Source organism: Marmota flaviventris, chromosome 7, assembly GCF_047511675.1.
Source record: "Marmota flaviventris isolate mMarFla1 chromosome 7, mMarFla1.hap1, whole genome shotgun sequence".
Lineage (NCBI taxonomy): Eukaryota > Metazoa > Chordata > Mammalia > Rodentia > Sciuridae > Marmota > Marmota flaviventris.
The window spans coordinates 113,343,985-113,366,890 of record NC_092504.1 but is presented as its reverse complement, the minus strand read 5'-3'; the positions used below and the strand labels follow the sequence as shown (position 1 = coordinate 113,366,890).

The 22,906-nt window shown below is 32.5% G+C and overlaps 1 protein-coding gene across 1 annotated transcript in view; it reads left to right on the top strand.

Moving 5' to 3' along the window:
* Glrb (glycine receptor beta) overlaps positions 1 to 22,906 on the top strand; it is an 83,923-nt gene that overhangs the window by 47,477 nt on the left and 13,540 nt on the right. Inside the window, exons 4-7 of the mRNA XM_027926678.2 lie at positions 8,757 to 8,986; positions 9,094 to 9,176; positions 10,894 to 11,034; positions 17,676 to 17,828. Of these exons, the coding sequence (XP_027782479.1) occupies positions 8,757 to 8,986; positions 9,094 to 9,176; positions 10,894 to 11,034; positions 17,676 to 17,828 (607 nt within the window). The remainder of the gene's footprint in view (positions 1 to 8,756; positions 8,987 to 9,093; positions 9,177 to 10,893; positions 11,035 to 17,675; positions 17,829 to 22,906) is intronic.

The following is a 22,906-nucleotide window of genomic DNA, read 5'->3' as shown; positions in this document are numbered from 1 at the left end:
TTTGTTAACTTATAATTCTTATGTAAAACTTCGAACCTCACTAAAGTCTAAATTTTAAATCTTTTCGAATCAGGCTTGTAATAGCTCAGTTGACAGAACTCTAATTATAATGCTGCCAGATGCTGTGAGATGCTCATCACTTTTATTTTCTTAAATGCTATTTTTTTATCATAAAGTAGAGAAAATAAAATGAGTTGATGATTTTGTATTGTAAGAGTTAGATAAAAATGACATCCAGCAGAACTAGCCTAACTGCATTACAAAATATAGATAAAAAGTTATTAGTAGTCAAATGCCATTAATGAAACCTAACCAGTTTTACTGTCTTGTTATGAAATGTATTATTGCCTTGAAGAAAGAATTTAATTTGGTTGTTAATTGATACTGAAAAATTTGGAGAACATCCATTTTCCAGATAATGACTAATAGTGTGCCATTTGGAATGAACGATGAATAGTATTTGTCACCAAGCACTTTAAAAACAATTAAGTAATTTCCCACTGATAAAAAGCAGTCTGTTTCTGATGGGGAATTTGTTCATTGAAAAATAAATAACAGAGCTATAATTATTGTGATTGAATAATTGAAAATGAAAATAAATGTTTCAAAGATAGTTATCTTAATATAAAGCATTTACAATGCCAATAAGTAGCAATTATTTGGAAATTCTCATTAAACATTAACCAAAGCATACTAATGAGCTTTTTCCTTTTAATGAATGTTGAACCCAAAATATTAATTTAAGTTATGAAATTTTATCACAGTCTTAGAAGATCTGTAAACTTACTGTAACTTGTATTGAAACATGATGGTCTGTAGCTACAAAAGTAATAGAAAAGTATCTTTGTAGTTCTTTCAAAATAAAACAGTAAAACATAGCCAAGAATGATACAATGAGTAAGGCAAGGAAGCAGGTGATCTCCAGTTTTTGGTGATGCTCATTGGAATATGACTCTGAAAGTTATCCATTAAAATTAATTTCAAAAGGGTTGGAAAAGAGACCTGAAATTTATGAAGTGTACAGAGCTTATAATAGTACATTTTAAAGCAAGAAGGAGAGTTCAGAAGATGCTACTGAAATTGTATTTTAGCACTGTGTTGACAGTTGTTGCAAATAAATAAATTACTGTTAAGGATAATTGTAGGTCAGTGTCCCCTGCCCAGAACAAACTGAATTATTTATACCATATAAAGAATTTTATTTTGTTTGTTTCTTTTGATACTGAGGATTGAAACCAGGGGCACTTAACCATAGAGCCACATCCCCAATCCCTTTTTTTATATTGTATTTAGAGACAGGGTCTCCTTCAGTTGCTTAGGGCCTAGGTAAGTTGCTGAGGCTGGCTTTGAACATGTAATCCTTCTGCCTCAGCCTCCTAAGCCGCTGGGATTTTAGGTGTGTGCCACTGCGCCCTGCTGAAGAATTTTTTTTTGAATCAGAGAAAATATATTATTCACTACTATAAAGCAATAACAGAGACATAGGGACAGCTCCTAAAAGGGTGAAACATTTGTTTAGTACTTAATATCTCCAGGTTCATTTCATGTACTATACATATATCATGTCACTTAATCCTTATTAAAACTCTATGTTCTGTGTCATTGTTTTTCCTGCCTTATTATAAGGAAAGCATCTTCTGTTCACTCCTTAATCCTCTGCAATCTTACTTTGAATATGTCACTGTAGCCAAAAATGTTTTTGCTATACTCTTTGGTAGCTTCCTCAACTATTGGAAACCATTCAGTTTGTATGTGGCCTTCTGTGGCACTTGCTGCTGTTGACCATATCATCAAATTTTTGAATTTTTGGTTTGGTAAAATAACATTCTCAAGGTTATTTATTTATTTTATTATTATAAGTCTCCCAACCAGCTCTTCAAAGGCTTGCTCTCCTCAGGCTTCTTTATTTGTTTTATTTTTTTCTTGCCTTTTATTCTTACTCTTTTATTCTGTGTAACAATTTTGGATAAGCTCTATCTCTGTTTGTTTTCCTTGTAATATAACTTATCCATCTTCTATAAGCTGTCTAATTTTACATACTCAAGAATCTAATAAAAAAATTCAGGAAAAATATTCCCAAACTGTGAATAATCAAAAATATTACTATTTATCTTTTTATTATCATCTAAAACATAAAACCTTGTCTAATAAGCCCATCTAAAGGCCATGTGATTTTCCAGGATAGTGTTATTTTGTTTGACTTTTCACTTTTTATTTACTAAATTCTATAAAATTAGGTGGCTTATAGAAGATTGATAAGCTACTAATCATAATCAAATATTTGTCAAAATCCATAGGATGTACAAAACCAAGAAATCTGAAGTAAGTTGTGAGCTTTGGGTAATAACAGTGCCAAGATGTTTCCTCCATTGTAATCCATGTGCCTTTCTGGTGTTGGATGTGGATAGAGTAACTGGGGACAAAGTATATATGGGAAATTTGTGAATTTTCTGCTCAGTTTTGCTGTGAACCTAAAACTATTCTAAAATATAAAGTCTCCTTTTAAAAAGTGAAAACAAAATGTTCCATAAACAAAATGCATATAGACTTTCTGATTTAGAGCAGTTTAGGTTCCCATGGGAAAACGGTATTTTTGTTACAACTCATGAACCTAGTCAGACACATCAAAATCATCCAAAGGTCATAGTGACATGTATCCACCATTATGGTGTCATACACAGTATCAACTGTGCTTCATCAGTTCATCCTTCCTTCCTCTTTAAATCCTAGCAACCAAAAATAGTTTTTTGGTCTCTCCATGGTTTGATCTTTTCTGAGAAGAGTCATATACTTGAAAACATACTATGTATTGCTATTTCATATTTACTTCTTTCACTTTGTAATACAAACTAGTGTTTTCTCCATATCTTTTCATGGTTTGAGAGTTCCTTTCTTTTTAGCAATATTCTCATTGTCTCTCTGTCTTAGAGTTTATTCATCCATTCATCTACTGAAGTATATTTTGGTTGCTTCCAAAGTTTTATAATTATGAATAAATCTGCTCTAAATATTAATGCACAAGTTTTGATGTTGATATAAGTTTTCAAGTTCTTCAGATAAATACCAAAGAGTTTGACTCTTAGATCTTATGGTAAGAGAAGTTTTAGTTTTATAATAAACCACTAATGTGTCCTCCCAAATGGCCATGCCAATTTGCAGTTTTTGTCAGTACTGATGAGAGGTCCTGTTCCTCCATGTCCCTGACAAGGTTCGGTGGTATCAGTGTCCTAGATTTTGGCCATTCTAATAGGTGTGTTGTGGAATCACATAGTTGTTTTAATTTCCATATCCCGGATGACATATGTTGGACTCCTTTTCGTATGCTTATTTGCCATGTATATATCTTCTTTGATGAGCTGTATGTTCAGGTCTTTTGGCCATTTTTAAAATCAGGTGGTTTTCTTATTGTTGAGTTTTAAATGTTTGCATATTTCTTGGTCTTGATTTTAAATCTTTCCAATAATCACTCCCAAACCTCTATTTCTTGTTCAGCCTTCTTTTTAGGGATGATCCTGATTGTCATTTTTGTAGCTTAACATTTAATGATTGCTTTGTGTTGTTGATGAAAGTGCTTAAGAAAGGATGATTTATTGATTCTTTAATTTAATTTAATAATATTACTATTATGGTTTAGATATGAGGTTTCCCGCAAAAGCTCATACATGAGACTATGCAAGAAGGTTTAGGGTGAAATGATTAGATGATGAGAACCTTAACCCAATCAGTGAATTAATCCCTAATAGAATTAACTGAGTGGTAACTGAAAGTAGATAAGGTGTTGTTGGAAGTAGTGAGTCCCTGGGGGCATGCCTTTTAGTACATATTTTGTCCTACTTGAGCAGAGCTCTCTTTCTGCTTCTTGGTGTGAAGTGCTGAGTCCCCTCCCTCCACCACATTCTTCTGCCATGATGTTCCGCATCATCTTGGGCCCTGAGGAATGGAGTCAACCATCTATGAACTGAGACCTCTGAAACCATGAGCCCTCAAATAAACTTTTCCTCCTCTAATTGTTCTTGTCAGGTTTTTTGGTCACGGCAACAAAAAGCTGACAAAAACAATCACTGTCTGTCAAAATTCTGCTTCTCTTTAGTAGCCTCCTAGACTTTGATACTCTAGCCTTCCTTGGCCCCTGGTGCCTGAAGCAATCATTAATTCTCTTAACAACTGTCATTTATTCTTACTACCTTTATTGTCTTTACCAATTACTTTCTTACTTGTGAACCAAACCAATTATTATCTAAACTGCATTAATAATTAAACTAATGAGCCTGGAGTGGTGGTGCATGCCTGTGATCCCATCAGCTGGGGAGGCTGAGGCAGGAGGATCGCCAGTTTAAAGCTAGCCTCAGCAAAAGTGAGGTGCTAAGCCATTAACTCAATGAGACCCTGTCTCTAAATAAAATACAGAATAGGGATGGGGGTGTGGCTCAGTGGTCAAGTGCCTCTGAGTTCAGTTCCTACTACCAAAACAAACAAACAAAAAATTAATGATTAAATGGAACATACAGTTAGATATTTTACTCTATTTCTCCATGAAGGAAGTTTGCTTTGTTAATATATCTTATCAGTGAAAACCGAGTAAGTCTACAATGCTTTGAACTTAATATACTAAATGATATAAATATATTTTTGAGTTGTGTGAGAATATTGATAGGATTTCAAGAGAGACACTACTAAAATTACTATAATTTTTCTTTAAGAGGAAAAATAATTTTGCTATGATTTCAGATGAGTTAACTATAACATTTGGGAAATAGGTAGACCATAGAATTGTGCTACCAAAAGTATGTATGTTGTGTGTATATATGTGTGAGTGTGTTTGGAATTTTTAAGGATAATTCAGTATAACACAGAATTAATTTCTGAACCTCTACCCAAATATTATAATGACTTATTTTTTAATTATGCAAAATAGCCTGTGGTTAATTAAGTCAGAACATTATTTTAATTCCTGCCTGATATCTGGAATATTATTATAAAATATGGATGTAATGTCCTTAAAATTAATTACTGATAAGCAAACTAGCATATATTATGAGAAGTAATTGTTTTGGTCTAAAGAATACCAATGAGGTCTTAATATTTCTACTTCTGGACATCAATATAATATTCTAGTAAAACAAAAAGACCCAATATTAGGCTAAAGTAAGTTGTCCTTATTTTGGAAGCCACAATGGCAGAGATGTCTGGAAACTACACCCAACTAATGCTGACTCTTATCAAGAATCATTATGGTATTTATTTTTCATAGTTTGCTATTTCTGGAAAGTGTTCAAGGCATATAAAACAAATGACAAAATTGAACAAAATGTGCAAGACTCAAGTAATGACAGTTACACCAAAATATGAGAAAGAAATTGTTAGTGAAGTTATCAATAGGAATAACTTGCAGTTTCCTACCTGTCAGGAAAAAAAAAGAAAAGAAAAGAAAACATGAGATACTTAACTTTTATTTTTCAGTAAAAGGAAGCATTTAAGAGCATCAGGAGAAGGTTTTCATAATAAACTCTGATTATTAGGTGTATTTTTATAAAGCACTTATACTAAATAAGCTTAGCACTTAGTAAATATCTATACAATCATGTTTGTAAGGGATGAATAAACAAAGAAAACATTAAATAAATATGTAAAAAGGAACTCATCTTGTATGCTTTTACACAAGGGTCATTGACCAAGATATGGGACTATAGCTTCAATAACAATTTTATAAAAGACAGACAACATCATCTAGCTTTTTCTTATACTGATCCTTGAAAAAGTCACATGATATTGTTTGATCATATTGTTGTGAATGCTTAGATTAAACATATCAATTTAAAGATATAGTCATCTGACAATATACATTATAAAACATAGCATTTGGAGAAGGTAATAATATAGTTTTTTGTCTATAAAATTTTAGAATACCAATAAATTTTGCAGATCATTACAAGGATTTTAGCAAAAAAATTTGAAATGGAATACTGTTGAATGCTCAAGATGATTTTAAGTGGCTTTTAAATGTGTGCTTTCACTAATGTAGTATAATTGATATTTTATTAGAAAACGACTGTAACTAAAGTATATTCTTTTTTATTTAATTATTTTTAATTTACATTTTTATCAAGTTATAACTTCTACATGGTTAAAAAATACACAAATCATAAGTGTATAAATCAAATTTTTACGTGCCTATTTGACTGGGGGTTCAGGGATTCCTTCTTAAATGGAGAGCCATTCATGCCTGCATGGAATGGTTTATTTGACTGGGGGTTCAGGGATTCCTTCTTAAATGGAGAGCCATTCATGCCTGCATGGAATGGTTAAAACAGTTCTGCCAGAAAGCAACAATGTATCTGCTGGAAGCTTCTTCACATGAAGTAGCCCTTCATCTTGGACAATGCTTGAGTTAAATTTTGCACAGGTGACAACTGTAATCCGATATGGAGTTGTCAATTAACTGCCATTACAAATTTTATGCATTTTGTGCATTATGATACAAAGTTTATGTGGCTATATGGTGTACATTTTCATTTTCTGTATTATAGGGCTTCCTTGATTTTGTGTTCATCGAGATAGAAAAATGTTATTTTTTCAGGGGTATGAATGTGTTCAATGTCAGTTTGTATAATCCTTAACTTCGGAACTATCTGCATATGATTTTTAGAAATCAACTTTTATGTTGAGTTTTTGAAAAAATATTTATTTTAATCAACATATGAATGGTACATATTTATGGGATATAATGTGACATTTCAATACACACATACAATCAGAGCAGTGTAATTACCACCTATCACCTCAGTATGTTGAAATTTTTATGAATATCTAGTTTAGATTTGTAGGATAACAGTAGATCAAATCTTATTTCACTACCTGTAGTTCAGGAAATGCATATTGTTATTTAGTGCCTTATCCTTCTCCAAATGCTGTATAGAATCTGGATATAAAGATTTTATTGGTGAGAGTAGAAGCTCCCACATTTTTCTCGAGTTACTCACTACTCATCGCTTACTTTTTATTTGTATTTTAAAGCACACATATTTATGTCCTGTGGATATGTTTTAGGTTGTATCGTGTAATAAAATATGATCTATTATTCTGTCCTATTTAATTATTTGGGATTTGATTTGAAGTTTATGATCTAATTCATTTTGATCATGACAAAGTCTTTGGAGGAATAGTATTGTATGGATTTTAGATAACTAAAAACAAGGAAGGACCAGACAGTGTCATATACCTGTAATCCCAGTGACTCTGTAGGTAAATACAGGAGGATGGCAAGTTCAAGACCAGCCTCAGCAATTTAGCAAAACCCTCATCAACTTAGGTAGAACCTGTCTCAAATTAAAAAATAAACAAACAAACAAACAACAAAGAAGTGGGTTCAATCCTCAATTCCAAAAAATAAAAGAAAGAATAAAAGAAAATAGGAAGGCACTAAAATAATTTATGGCTTGAATTCTTTTATAATAGATAAAAAATTAATTTTTTATATAATAGATAAAAATTTAATTTTTTAATAGATAAAAAATTAAAGTTAGAAGATCTGAGCATGATGTTTCAATACTGAATTTGACTGTATATATTAATAACTGACTGTATATATTAATAACTCAATTTGCACCAGAACCTTATTAGCAAATATAAAGTATACTAAGATATTATAAATCTTCCTAGGTTCATATACTTTCAGAATCTATATTTCTTATAGAATTAATTTTTGTAAAGTTTTAAAATTAAAATTACTCAAGCAAGTAACTGACTTAAATATCAAACTACTTAAATGCATTTAAAAATATTTTCTATGTATTTGAATGAAACATTTATGAAATTAGCATCTACTCTGACCTATTGTTTTTTTGGTTGTTGCTGTTATTTTGTTTTGTTTTTGGTACCAGGGATTGAGCCTAGAAGTGCATAACCACTAAGCAACATCCCAAGCTCTTTTTATTTATTTATTTATTTTATTTTGAGACAGGGTTTTGCTAAATTGCTTAGGGCCTCGATAAGTTGCTGAGGCTGGCCTTGAATTTGCAATCCTCTCTCAGCCTCCTGAGCTCTTGGGATTACAGGCATGCACTACTATGCCTGGCTCTGATCTGTTTTGTATAATCTCCATCTTATTGGCTATTGATCTCAAACTCTATCTATAATGACTTACACATGTGGGTACCCCAGGTAGTTTTTCTCTGACCTACCACAGAATATATAGTAACCATTTGTATCTACCTTCTTCCATCTACTGAAAGAATATATAGTCACCTTCTATATATGTGGATTCAATCAACTACAGATGGAGATTGTTGGGGAAAATGTTGCATCTGTATTGAACATGTACGAACTTTCCTTGTCACCATTCATAAAGAAGTGCATATAAAAACTGTTTAGAAGACATTGACATTGTATTTTATAAGTAATCTATAAATGATTTAAAGTATACAGAAGACTTGCATCAATCATATGCAAATACTACTCATTTTATATGAAGGACTTGGGAATATCCATGAATTTTGACATCCACAGGGAATTCTGGAACCATTTCCCAGGAGACATCAAAGGACTATCGTGTGTGCGCTCTATTTATAAGTTGTTGTGATCTTAGTTAATGTCAGAGGAGCAAACATATTTGTGCTACTAATTACCGAAATACTTTTTTATTCTGGTGTTGAACATGTTCTTAGAAATAGCAATTCATATAAACATTCATTATTTTTTAAAATAATTGAAAATAGCAATAAATACACACATGCACACATTTATTTATTTTTTCCCAGGACTACAGAGTTAACATATTTCTGAGACAAAAATGGAATGATCCCAGGCTGAAGCTACCTAGTGATTTTAGGGGCTCAGATGCACTGACAGTGGATCCCACTATGTACAAATGTTTGTGGAAACCTGATTTATTTTTTGCAAATGAAAAAAGTGCCAATTTTCATGATGTCACCCAGGAAAATATCCTTCTGTTTATTTTTCGGGATGGTGATGTCCTTGTCAGCATGAGGTACTACTTTATACTTAATATCTGTCTATTTATATTTTTCTTTTCCAATCAGTGGATCACAGAGGAACATATTAAATTATCTCTGATTTCTCTGTTCCTGCTTTCAGGTTATCCATTACCCTCTCATGCCCTTTGGACTTGACTTTGTTTCCCATGGACACACAACGCTGCAAGATGCAACTCGAGAGCTGTATGTAAATAATGCCATTAGTGATTATGGAAATAAAATATTTATGTCTAGAAAATATAATCTACTAACATTTTACGTAACAGTGATAAAACAAATAATTTTGACCATTAATGGTCATTTGAATAATTTTGGAAAATTATAGTTATTCTTTTATTCCATTAATTTGTATGGAGATAGACAAATATTTTCTGTTCCAGTTTGATTTTAGTACAGTTGATATGGGTGCATACCCTTCTAACCTAACTCCAATTGCTGTCTTCATTTGAATGAGTAATAGAGAAAAGGTAAAGAAAAAAGTGGTGTCCTAACTAACTTCTCTATAATGATAAGACCCATTTTCATAGCAGGAAATTTGAAAAACACTGAAAAATAACTCTGTAAATTCTATCAATTATTCACTTTTATGAATGTGTAAAAATATATTTTGATGTTTTTCAAAATTATATTTTTAATGTTCCCATAATCATTTTTTTTAGTTTATAAAAGATGTGCTAGATGTATTAATTGAAATTTTCTATGAAACATTAATTAATTTGCTGTGGTGCTTATCCTTTGAAAATAAAAGTAGCACATACATCTTGACAAATTAACACCAAAATTAACATATGAAATCTTTAGTCTGAATATCTATATACAATGACCTATTTGGGCAACAAGTGGAGAATAATAAACTTGTAAAATGTAAATATGCTTGCTAGATTTTATACTTACAGTTACTTTGTTAATGGGTCCTATATTTTTTGTTAATGGGTCCTATATTTGGACAATAGTTATTGCTTTCAAACTATAAAATGAGCTTTTTCACATATAAGTATATGGATGTGTGTACATATTTTTATATCTGTTATATGTATGTGTGTTTTATATCTGTTATAGATATGTATTTTTATAAAATATTTCAACTGTGCATTTACATTTTAGTTATATTAGTAGATGCACTAAAATATTGAATTTAAAAAATAGATGCACAATAGGTATCAATGGTAGGTTGCTCTATGTTGTGTAACCCTTGAATTGTAGCCACAGTAACTGCAGCTAAAAGATGCTGAAATGATATTATAATGATGTCCATTTGAGAGATGGTTTGATTGCCCTTTTATGTCCTGGTTCTTTTTAGTTATACATGACAGTAGAATTCATTTTGATATAATTATGCAAGTATGGTTATATCTTATTCTAATGAGGATCCCATTCAGATGTACAGGATGTTGGGATTCACTATGGTGTATTCATATGTATATAAAGGGAAATGGTGATTTCTCTTTTGTCATGATGCAACTCCTATCCTGTCCTCCTGACAGGATTTGTCAAAAAATTAGTTAGTTCAAATGCTTACATTCCTTTAAAATTTTTAGGGTTTCCTATTGCATGATTAGACATATATGTATGCAAAAATCTTGTATCATTTATTATCATTTTATTGATGGAGACTTAAGAATTCTGACATATAGAAGTGAATTGCTATATATGATGCCCTAAGATTTGAACTATTAAAAATATGCTGGTTAATTAAACTTACTCCTTCTTTAGGGTAATTTTCTGTAACCATTCTGCTTATATTTTTTATGAATGACCATTGATTTTTAACTCTACATTTTTAACTACAATAAGAGTGTCCTATTTTATTACCTTTATTTAATATTTGGAGTATTAAAATATTGAGAAACCATTAATAATTATATTTCATTCTAACAGTTTCATTAATTTTTGTTTATAGTTGGTTACACAACTGATGATTTAAGATTTATCTGGCAGTCAGGAGATCCTGTTCAGTTAGAAAAAATTGCCTTGCCTCAATTTGATATTAAAAAGGAGGATATTGAATACGGCAACTGTACAAAATACTACAAAGGCACCGGTAAGTGATAGGATTATTTTAAATAAAACTGAGGTCTATTTCAAAGGTTCATTTTAATATTAATAGACACTAAAGGATAGAAAAGAATTAAATGTAAGTTCTGTACAAGTATTTTATATTTATATTCATATACTAAAACTTACACAGAATTATGTTCACTGAAGTTTTCTGGTCTTTTAATTATGAGATAGATTTGCTTTTTTTATGTAATTCTGGTCGTAAGAGGTTTTTGATTTTTTATTGTAGTAATGCAAACTCTCCCAGGCATTGGTTTTCATACATGTCACCAAGATATTCTACTTCTGGTGAGATTCAGTTTGGGGCTAAATATTTTTGGATATGAACAATGTAATCCTTGTGTATTCTTCCATTCTCTTTTGAACAGTTTTTAAGTGGTGATTTGCCCACTTTTAAATTTTTTAAAATATGGATCTTTGGGCTATACAGAAACCAATGAAAGTGGAAGGTAATTGGATATCAGTGAATATTCCCTGTACTGTCTTCTTGGCCTAAATCATAGAACAGTGAGTTATGAAAAGCAAATTATCTTTATTTATTAAAATATGTTGAGATCTTGCAAAAAATAAGATATTTGCTATTCAGTACTGTTATAATTAGCATTCAACTTTGTAGTCTAGTGAAGTTATAGACATTGAGGCTTTGACTAGTGAATATAGTGTTATTTCACTTAGCAACATAAATTTTAAAATGTTGAAATTTTGAGCATTATTAGTAGTAATAATCAGTTCAACTTGTGAGTTGCCACATAATTCTAATTCTGTATCAAGAAGTAAATCATGCCAGAAGATATTCAGGAGTAGATAAAAGTAAAGTTTAACTGTATTGCAATATTTATGTTGTAGTAGTAAAAGGGTATATAGGTTACTCACGGAGACCTTAGAGGATCCAATGTTTCAGATAAAAGGCCACCATCATGACATTTTCAAGTACAAAACATAATTTAAAACAATCCTCTTGATAGTAAAACAAGAGAGTGAAAGTTTACGTATCTAAAGCATTATAATAAAGACAACAAAAGAGAAAAGGGTATATTAGTTAGCTTTTTGTGGTCATGACCAAAATGCCTAACAAGAAAAATTTAGAGGAGGAAAGAACTGTTTTGGCACATCTTTCAGAGTATTCAACCCATGATCTGTTGGCTGTGTTGCTTTGGGCTGGAGGTAAGGCAGAACATCATAGTGGAAGGTTGTGGTTGAAGAAAGCAGCTCAGTTCATGGCAGCTGAGAAGCAGAGAGAGAGGAGGAAGCTGAAAGGAAATAAACCCTTCCAGGGCATCTTGTCCTCAGTGACCTACGTTCTCCAACTATGTCCCACTTCTCAGTGCTCCATTCAGCCATCAGTGGATGAACACACTGATGTTGTCAGAGCCCTTAGGATCCAAGCAATTCCCAGAAGCCCTCTCTCTGAACATGTGAGGTTTTGAGGGAAATTCCAAATCTAAACCATAACCCTTAGAAATAAGATAAGTAAGCATCTATTGTCGACTTTCAATTACATTGACATATTATATGAAATTTATGTAATCCTTTCAGTAATGGTGCTTATAGTATATTAGCTTAAGAGAAATAATAATTGAGTATATTGCTAAATAATTATCAAGTTTTTACAAGTAAAAAAACTGAGAGTTCTTAAAAATTTGACCATCATTTGCTTATCTCTTTGGAGAAAGGTTTATTCAGGTTCTTTGTTTATCTGAGTTGAGCTGTTGGTCTTTCTGTTACAGAGATTTTTTTTTTTCCTCCAGTAATGGGGATTGAACTCACTGGTGCTCTACCACTGAGCTACTTCCTGAGCCCTTTTTTTTTTTTTTTTTAATTTTGAGACAGCCTCTCACTAAATTGCCCAGGCTGGCCTTGAACTTGTGACCCTCCTGCTTGGTCCCCCTGAGTTCCTGGGATTACAGGCATGAACACTGTGCCTAGCTTTGTTGTAGAGTTCTAAGAATCTAGTATTTTGGATACTCGATTTTTATCTGTTAGGTTATTTAGGTCTTTGATCCATTTTGAGTCAAATTCTTGTGTGTGTGTGTGTGTGTGTGTGTGTGTGATGGTGAGGATTAAACACAGGGCCTCAAGTTTGAGATAATTTTTGTAGATGGTGGGAGTGCCTAAACTTCCTTCTTTTGTATGTGGGTATCCAGTATCCCAGCAGCATTAAATAAAAGGACCATGTTTTTGCCCCACATATTGTCATAGTGCTCTAGTCAAAAAACAATTGACTTTAAATATAAATATATAAATAAACTTTCAATTCTATTCCATTGGTCTTTTTGTCTAAACTCTTGCCAGTTTTCCACACAATCTGGAGTACTATAACTTAGTCATAATTATTGAAACTGGGATGGGTGAATCCTTTAGATTTCAAGGTGGTTTTGGCTATTTGGGGATCCTTGAATTTTCATGTGAATCTTAGAATCAGGTTGTCAATTTTTGCCCAGAAAGTAGCTGGGATTTTGATAGGGAATGCAATAAATCTGTAGGTCAATTTGAGGAGTACTGTCATCTTAACAATATTAAGTATTCAAAAATATTAGGTTGTCAAATACTCAATGAATCAGCCATAGATAAACATAGATTATTAGATATAGAAGTGATCTTACAGATAAACAGTAGCTAGCTCCTTTATTTATTTATTTATTTATTTTGGTGCTGGGAATTGAACCCAGAGGCGTATAACCACTGAGCCACATGCCCAGCACTTTTTATTTTTTATTTTGGGACAGGGTCTCCTTAAATTGTTTAGGGCATTGCTAAGTTGCTGAGACTGGCTTTGAACTTGCAATTCTCCTGCCTCAGCTTCAAGTTGCTGAGATTACAAGCATGCACCATGGCACCCTGCAAGCTCCTTTATTTAACACATATAATAACTGAAGTGCAGGGAAACTGAAGGACTTACTGAATGTAAACAAGCAAATTTACATCAGCCTTGGCACTAGTCATAGTATTCCTTCACCCATCCAAACTCCTTCAAATTAAGAAGACTAGAATTTAAAGGAATTTTATAACCCATCTAGTAATGAAAAAAATTATCTTGAAAGCCAAAAAAAGTGTTTGGGGATTATTTTATAGTAATATATATTTAGTAGACAGCGTTTTGAGTTTTTACTATGCTAGGCATTGCTTTAAGTGCTTTGCGGGAATTATACTATTTCATCATCACAGTAATCCTCTGAGTTAAGTATTTTATTATCCCCATTTGACACATTAGGCTAATGAAGCAAAGACACTTAGCTGAGGTCATACTGTTACTAAGTAAAGCACTAGAATATTGAATTTGATATCATTACACAATTTGTGGAGTCCTGTTATAATTTTAAAAATTAGTTATCTGCATTCAGATTATATACTTAGCATTTCAAAATGAATACTGTCTAAATTTCTTTGATAAATTTGAAGACTAGTTTATTGAAGTTTTAACTATCATTTAGAGAGGAAAATAAAGCTAGCAATTTTATTTGTAATTTTGTTTTAGAGCACAAAGTTATTTAATAGCATTGAAAATACATAGTTTTTTTTTTCTTGTCTCACTTTTAAGGCCTACTTAAAAACATCTCCATTGGAGACTTAGCAATGAATAAAAGACAGGCTTCTGCTCTTTATAGAGCCATAATCCAGTGTGATAAATAAATACAATAAAAATTCATTTTAGTTGTTAGAGGGAAATAAGAGGTTTTAGTGTGGTACAAAGACTTGGGAGGATTAGTCAAAAGTCATGCATAGGGTTTTTTGTGGTATTCTTTGAGAAATCATAAATAAGTCACTGAAATCTCATTAGCTACAGAAAACAATAAAGAGCTTATGGCTAATATAATATTTTTTGACACTTGCTGTGTTCCAGGTACTTCATCAACATCTATATAAGTCATTATATGAATATAAGTGAAACATTTTAAGGTTGGTTAGTACTTAGATATTTATAAAAATCGGACATTGAATGCTGAACAATGTAAAATAGTAGAAAGATACAATAGAGCAATATATATAAAGTGATGGCCATTATTCTCTTTAATTTGTATAGAAATAATGACTCAACATTAACTTTTTTAAAAATATGCTTTTCTATGATGAAAGAAATCAGAAAGGTAGAGAAGTATTTGAAAGTACTTAAATTGGTAGGCTGAGTGAAAAATGAAATAAAACCTTACAGGAAATAGAAAGTAAATTGAATTTGCCCAATGAACATTTATATCAATTAACTGGCCACCTGCCTCTCATAAATGTAACAGTACTAGGGAAAGATAAAAAAAGATCAAGAAATGTTTCTCATCAAAGTTTATGGACCAAATCACTATAATATCAAACATGTATTTTATTGCAGAATGCATCCATGTCTTGTGAGGCTCCCCTTGTGAGTAACTTTGCAAAAGGTACATGCTAGAGACTTGCTTCAAACACAGGACTTCTGTGATTTAGGCTGTCGTTTAAACAGAAGGGGATGAAATGTAAAATTTTATTTTTAACATGTGCTGCTTTGTGGTAAATTATAATCTTTGTGACAACTGAGGCTACCTAAAATATATATAATTTGTTTAGAAACCTTTATGTATCATGCTCCATTTCCTATGTGGTTGGTGAATATAAAATAGTCTGAAGAAGCGACGCTATTTCAAAGCAGAGTACTTCTGAACTGCATTTCTTAATGGGAACTGATCTTTCTTAATTGCAGTAATTGTAATTACAAAAGTTTATATTTTTGAAATATTACACATGATTGTTGAAAACATATGTTCTTGATTGGGCAGGAAGTTAAAATGAGTGGTGGGAAACAGGAAAGGGAGGGAAATTTTTTATTGTTTTGCTTTTTTCTATCTCATAAAACCTATGAATGATTTAATATATTGCCTAGTTTTAATGAAAATAAAATTTAGAAAGAAGCTCTGCACTTTTGTTTTTTATATAATACGGGAGTATTTGGCATAATTACAGTTTATGTCAGTTACAATCAATAAATTGTTTTTGTTTCATACTATTCCTACTACCTTTAAAATCTGTCAGAGGCAACAAGGATTATAATTCATAAGAAAAAAATAGATTTCTCACTTACTTATTAAGAGGATGTAAATAATCTTCCTTTTTGTAACTGCTATTAAGAAGCTATTGTGTATAAATACTGCTCTCGGTACTATAATGTATAAATATGAACATTTTTCTAGCATTAGAAATGGGTATAATCATCCTAATTAGGAAGACTAGGTAAACTATTTTTTAACTGTAAAAGAGTAAAAAGTAACATTATACTTCCCCCATTAATTGTTTCCCTTATTCTCTGTTCATTTATTTGTTTCAATAATTTTAAGTAATTATGTACAGTTTAAATTGAAAACAATTGGAGAAATTTTAATTTTTTTGGTATTTATGCATAATCTCACTTTGATTAACTGGTAAATGACATTGTTTTATCTAAAGTAGGCATATTAGGCATTAAATCTAATGTGTAAGTTTCTTTTATTTATTTATTTTTTAAATTTTCTTGCATACATGACAACAGTGGAATGCATTATAATTGTAATTATCCATTCACAGCACAATTTTTTCGTAACTCTGTATATAAAGTATGTTCAGGCCAAATTATGCCATTATACATGAGCTCTATTATTATTATTATTATTATTATTATTTGCACTACAATTCTTAATACACCTTTATACCACAATTTATCATATCTCTGTTTGTATATAAGGTATGAATTTCTAACTAAAAGGGTTGAAGCATTTAAAAATCACCTTCAGCATCTGTAACTGTGTCTTGTGTTTGGAGTGCTGTGAGATTTGTCACTTATTTTCTTAAAACAGCAAAGACTACCATGAGCCTGCCTATAATTCATGATTAACTTTGGGACTAGTTGTCATGGCAGTTCTAGAATTATGTTGTAAAGCAATTTCTGCATTTGTCTCAGTGTGTGAAAATGAAAGTCCTTTCCCCCCACTAGAGTGCATCCAGAGGGCCTAGAGTGGAGGTGGGGAGGGAATGGAGAATAAGACCAATGTTGGCACTTCAGTCTTTTGTGAATATAAACTGAAAACATCAATTTCTTCCCATTGCTAATGTTTATCTCCAAAACTACTTAATAATAATAATAATAATAATAATAATAATAATTATTATTATTATTATTATTATTTTTAACCAGGGTACCAGGGATTGAGCTCAGAGACACTCAACCACTGAGCCACATCCCCAGTCCTTTTTGTATATTATTAGAGACATGGTCTCATTGAGTTGCTTAGCATCTCACCTTTGCTGAGACTGGCTTTGAATTTGATAAGCAGTGGTACATGTGGCTAAAAATCTAATGCGGGGAAAGGATTGTCCAAGAGTGTTTCCTTTTATGCTTGTTGTGCTTTGATTTACTGTTCCCTGTATGACTCCTACAGATCCTTTTCCCCAGTAGTACTCTCAGGTCAGGAAGGGTTGAACTGTTGGAGGTTCACTGCACAGAGACTTAAATACCTAGACATTGCTGTTGTGGAGCAGCAGGTGGGATCTGCTTCTCATGTTGCAGCATTGACTTTGTGAAATTGACTTGGATAGAAATGTCTTGTCATTTATGGGTATGTTAGTTATTTTTACAGTAAAATGTTGGTGCAAACCTCATACCTATAATGTGTCTGTTTCTGAAAGGCTACTACACGTGTGTGGAAGTCATATTCACCCTGAGGAGACAGGTCGGGTTTTACATGATGGGTGTCTACGCCCCAACCTTGCTGATTGTGGTTCTTTCCTGGCTTTCCTTCTGGATCAACCCAGACGCAAGTGCTGCCAGAGTACCCCTGGGTAAAGTATTCTACCCTTCTCCCTCATGTCAGGATTGTTATGCAGGTTGAACATTGCTAATACAAAAATCTGAATTTGAACTCTGACTTGATACCACAAGTAGAAAATTTCACACCTGACCTCAGGTGATAGATTATCATTGGTAGGCAGGTGCACTAAAAATATTGTACAAAATTACTTTCTGATTATGTGTTTAAAGTGTATATAAAATGTAAAGGAGTTTTGTATCAAGACTTGAGCCCCATTCCAAATATTCATATAAAATACAAGAAAATATTTTAAAATAAAACAAAATCTGAAATATGAAACACTTTGGATTTCACTTAAGCACTAAAGGACCTGTATCTGTAAATAACTGATGATATAATCAGCTACTTTGAAACTGTGGCTCTTGGAATTGATGGCATCCTATTTTTTTTTTTTTTGTAAGTAAACTTCTTTCAAAATTTAATAATGAACTAGATTTTCTTAATATTTATGTTTTGAAGCCTTTTTTTCGAATACTCGGGATATTTGAAGCACGTAATCTATCTTTTTCAATAATTATTGATATGTAATTTTTACCTATTATTGAAATCAAACATCTTCAATAGTGTCAAAGTTAAAAACAGCTATCTTGATGAAAATCTTTTTCAATAATATTATATACATCTTATAATCTTAGGGTATACAGTAATGCACCACATAATGATATTTCAGTCAATGATGAACTTCATATATGATATTACACCCTGTGGCCTAGGTGAAAAGTAGGTTAGTCCATGTAGATTTGTGTATGTATACTCTATGATATCCACACAATGACAGTGTCACCTAATGATGCTTTTCTCTGAATATAACCCTGGCATTGACTGATACATAAGTGTAATGATATGAGTTATCTTTTTATATGACTTAACATAAGAGTTAATTATCTTTCCTGTTTTTTCCTGCTCCTCAATTTATTATTTTTAATAATTGATGACATAGAAACATCATTAGCCATTCTTTTGAAAATTGTGTCTATGTAAGAGTTGAAAAGTCATTGCTTGAGAAAATTAGCAAGAGCCCTTCCTCTGGGTAAAGTGAACAAATTTGAAAATATGGACATTGTGACATAGATTTTTGATTGCTTTGGAGTGTTCTAAAATTTTTTATTTCTCTGTGTCTGTGTGTTTTCTGAATGTCACATGGAATTCATATAGGTGGACTGTGATATTTCTAATTTTTTCATGAGTGATTTCTTGTTTACATGTGATATTTCCTTGCATTCAAAAGACCAGTGTACCTCTTGTTTCTAACTCACTGGAGGAATTAAATGAAGTACAGATTTTAAAGATTAGGAAATCAGGAAAGAAGCAATGAAAAGGACAATGTTACCTGAATAAGAAATTTCATGGTTTACATTTAATATTAAACCACAAAGACCAAATTGATATCTTAAAAAATAAAAAATGTGGGGAATTTCATCTTAAGGTTAATGATGACAAAATGACAATTGATAGATTAATTAATTCATTATAGGATAAAAATCAACTATGTAGTAAATTGTATTGGAGACAAACCAATACAAGAACAAAATCCCTCTAGATTTAAATTTTTAGACTTGTCAAAATTATCATGCATTTCTCCCAAATAATCAATTTATATTGAAAATATTTTTGCAATCTTGCAGTGCTATCTATTTAAATGTTACATTTCCAAGGGTACTTTTGAGACATCCATTCTTTTAATATTTCTTTAAAGGATTTTTCTCTGCAAATCCCCATTCTTTCAGACTTCTGATATGAGGTCTTTGAGCTTTCATTTAATATTCAGGTGGTTCTGTTATATGGGGCAGAAGTATCTTATTGTTTTGTAATTATTTTGTTTTTTGTTGCTGAGGATTGTATGCAGGGTCTTGTACATGCTAAGCCCATGCTCTACAACTGAGTTACACCCCTAGTCCCTGGGGCAAAAGTATTTGCTGGTTGAAAGTCAGTCTCCAGGGCCAAACCTTCCTTTGAATTCCAGCTCTGTGTTTACAAGAAAAACAGATCTAACCACTTTAAACATAACTCTGCTGAAATGTCAGTTCAGGGATGATAAAAGATATTTGTCATTGTGTCCTTTGTGGGATTTAAGAAAGTAGAATCATGGGTAACTTCAAGGTTCTTTCTTTGACAGAAAAATTAGAAAGATAATGTGAACATTAACCAAGATGGGAAAGTTTGCAGGAACTACTGGGAAGATTAACAAAATGAGTATAAAGTTCACATTATATACTCAGAAGTTAATTTTAAGCTACCCTTATATAGTGCTTTACAGTTTGAAAAATACTTCATATATTTTAATTTATTAAAATATTTATTTAGGGGGCTGGGGTTGTACCTTAGTGGTTGAATGCTTGCCTTATATGTGTGAGGCACTGGGTTCAATCCTTAGCACCACATAGAATAAATAAATAAAACAAAGATATTGTGTCCACCTACAACTAAAAAGAAATTTTTTAAAAAGAATATACTTATTTTGTGCTATTTTCAAGGTACTGTTCAAGAAGATTGGGATGTAGTTCTCAAAATAAATAGCTAAAAATAAACTGCTAAAAATAAATTGTAGCTAATAAATTTTTCAAAACTTCTTAGTTCTAATGAGTTTATATTCTTTTGAGAGGAAAACAGACACCAAATAAATACAGTATGTAACATGTCAGTGATATAAGGAAAGCATCCTCCTTACCAGAAAAGGCCTTAAGGAGAGATAATGTTGATAAAGAAATGAAGGAAGTGAAGAAATAAAAGAGGAAGTTATCTAAGAAAGAGTGAAGAGTGGCCTTGGTGACTGTCATTTGAACTGGAATGAGATGAAATCTCAGGAAAGTTCTTATTTTCTTTTGCCTAGTTACCAAAGATGTTGAACCTTTTTTCACATACTTCTTGGCTATTTGAATTTCTTGTTTTGAGAAATTCTATCTAGTTTATTAGTTCACTTATTGATTGGGGTTTTCATTTTTGTGGTAGTAAGTTTTTTGAGCTCTTTCTATACTATGAATATTGATCCTCTATTTGAAGAGTATCTGTCAAAGATTTTCTCCAGTTCTGTAGGTTCTGTCTTCATGCTCCTGTTATTTTTTGCTGTGCAGAAACTTTTTAATTTGATGCCATCTCATTTTAAAATTCTTGCCATTACTTTCCTTCCTGAGCTTTAGAGTCTTATTGAGAAAGCTATTGCCTGTGCCTACATGTTGGATTGTTGCCCCTGTGTTTCCTTCTAGCAGTTGAAAAGTTTCTGGCCTAATTCCTAGGTCTTTGATGCATTTGAGTTTGGCTTTTGTGCAGAGTGAGAGATAGGGATCTAGTTTTATTCTTTCACATATGGATGTCCATTTTACCCAGCACCATTTGTTAAGAAAGTTGTCTTTTCTCCCATGTATGTTTTTGGCACCTTTGTTAAGAACCAGATAACTTTATCTATACAAGTAATAATAAGGGCTGGCAAGGATGTGAGCGGAAAAGAGCACCTACACACTGGTGGTGGGACTGTAAATTAGTACAACCACCCTGGAAAGAGCAGGATTGAAGCCACCAAATGACCCTGGTATACTACTCCTCAGCTCCTCAGTATTTATCCTAAAGAATTAAAGTAAGCATACTATAGTGATGCATGACTACCTATTTATATAGCAGCCCAACTCACAATAACCAAATTATGGAACAGCCCAGATGTCCCACCAACTGATAATGGATAAAGGGAATATGGTGTATATATACACAGTGGAGTTTTATTCTACCATAAAGCAGAATTAAACCCTGTCATTTGCAGGAAAATGGAACTGGAGAGCATTTTATCAAAGGAAATAAGCCAAACTCAGAAAGTCCAGGGTCATATGTTTTCCTCTCATGTGTGGAACCTGGACAGAAAAAAAAGAAAAGAAAAAGAAAAGGATGTCATGAAAGTAGAAAAGAAAACATTAAGTTAGAAGAAAGGAGCAGGGGGATAGAGGAGGGAAGGAGAGGGGAGGTACTGGAGAATGAAATTGATCAAATTATGTGCAACTACACATATGTCTCAATGAACCCTACTATTATATACAATCATAATATACCCATAAAAACAACAGAACAAACAAAAAGAGCAGTGAGCACCAGAGGCTACATCACTGAGGCAGGCTCCTGGCGGGAGTATTTGGTGAACAGTAAAGAGGCCAGCATACCTGGAACAGAATGAGGTAAAGGTGGAGCAATGAAAGATGAGGTCCGAAAGATTAGCCATGGTGAGGGTTGGACCACAGAACACCTCTGAATGCATTCCGAACATTATTCAGAGCAACATAAGAACCTTCTAATGGCTTTAAAGTATGATCAGACTCCAATTCTAATCAGTTTTTTCTAAAGGGAGTATTGGGGATTTAACCCAGGGGTGGGCACATAACCACTGAGCCACATCCCCCAGCTCTTTTATTTATTTATTTTTTATTTTGAGATACATTCTCACTAAGTTGCTTAGGGCCTCACTAAGTTGCTGAGACTGACCTTGAACTTGCAATTGTCTTTTGTTTTTGTTTTTGTTGATGTTGTTGTTGTTTTATGAAGCAGGGTTTATTTAAAAAGGGGTAACATAGACTTCTCCTTATGAGGGAGGGAGAAGGAGGCCACAGCTTGTATCCTGGTATCCCAAGAAGAGAGGTATTCTGCCCTTTTTATCTGTCCTAGGCTTCCTTTATTCTCCTGCCTTTTCCCCCTTATCTTTCCTCCTTCCTGCAAAAGTGACTAGGCCCAGGAATGCTCCATGGGATGGCCCTGACTTGCCACAGCCTCCCAAGTCACTAGTAAAATTAGCCAGGTTGGTGTGCACCACCAACCTGGCTAATTTAAATCAATTTTCACCAAATTCAATGTAGCCTACTTTATATTCTGATGGCAGGTAAAGGTGAAGCAAGGAAAGCAGTAAAGAGGTTCCTACTAAAATCCACGTAAAGTGACCGTTCAGTTCCTTTGTCCATGTATTGATTGGGTGCTTTTATCTTTTTCTTTCTTTTTGGTTTAGTTTTTTGAGTTCTTTGTATATCCTGCAGATTAATGGATTAATGCTGTATATGAGGTGCAGGTGGCAAAGATGGT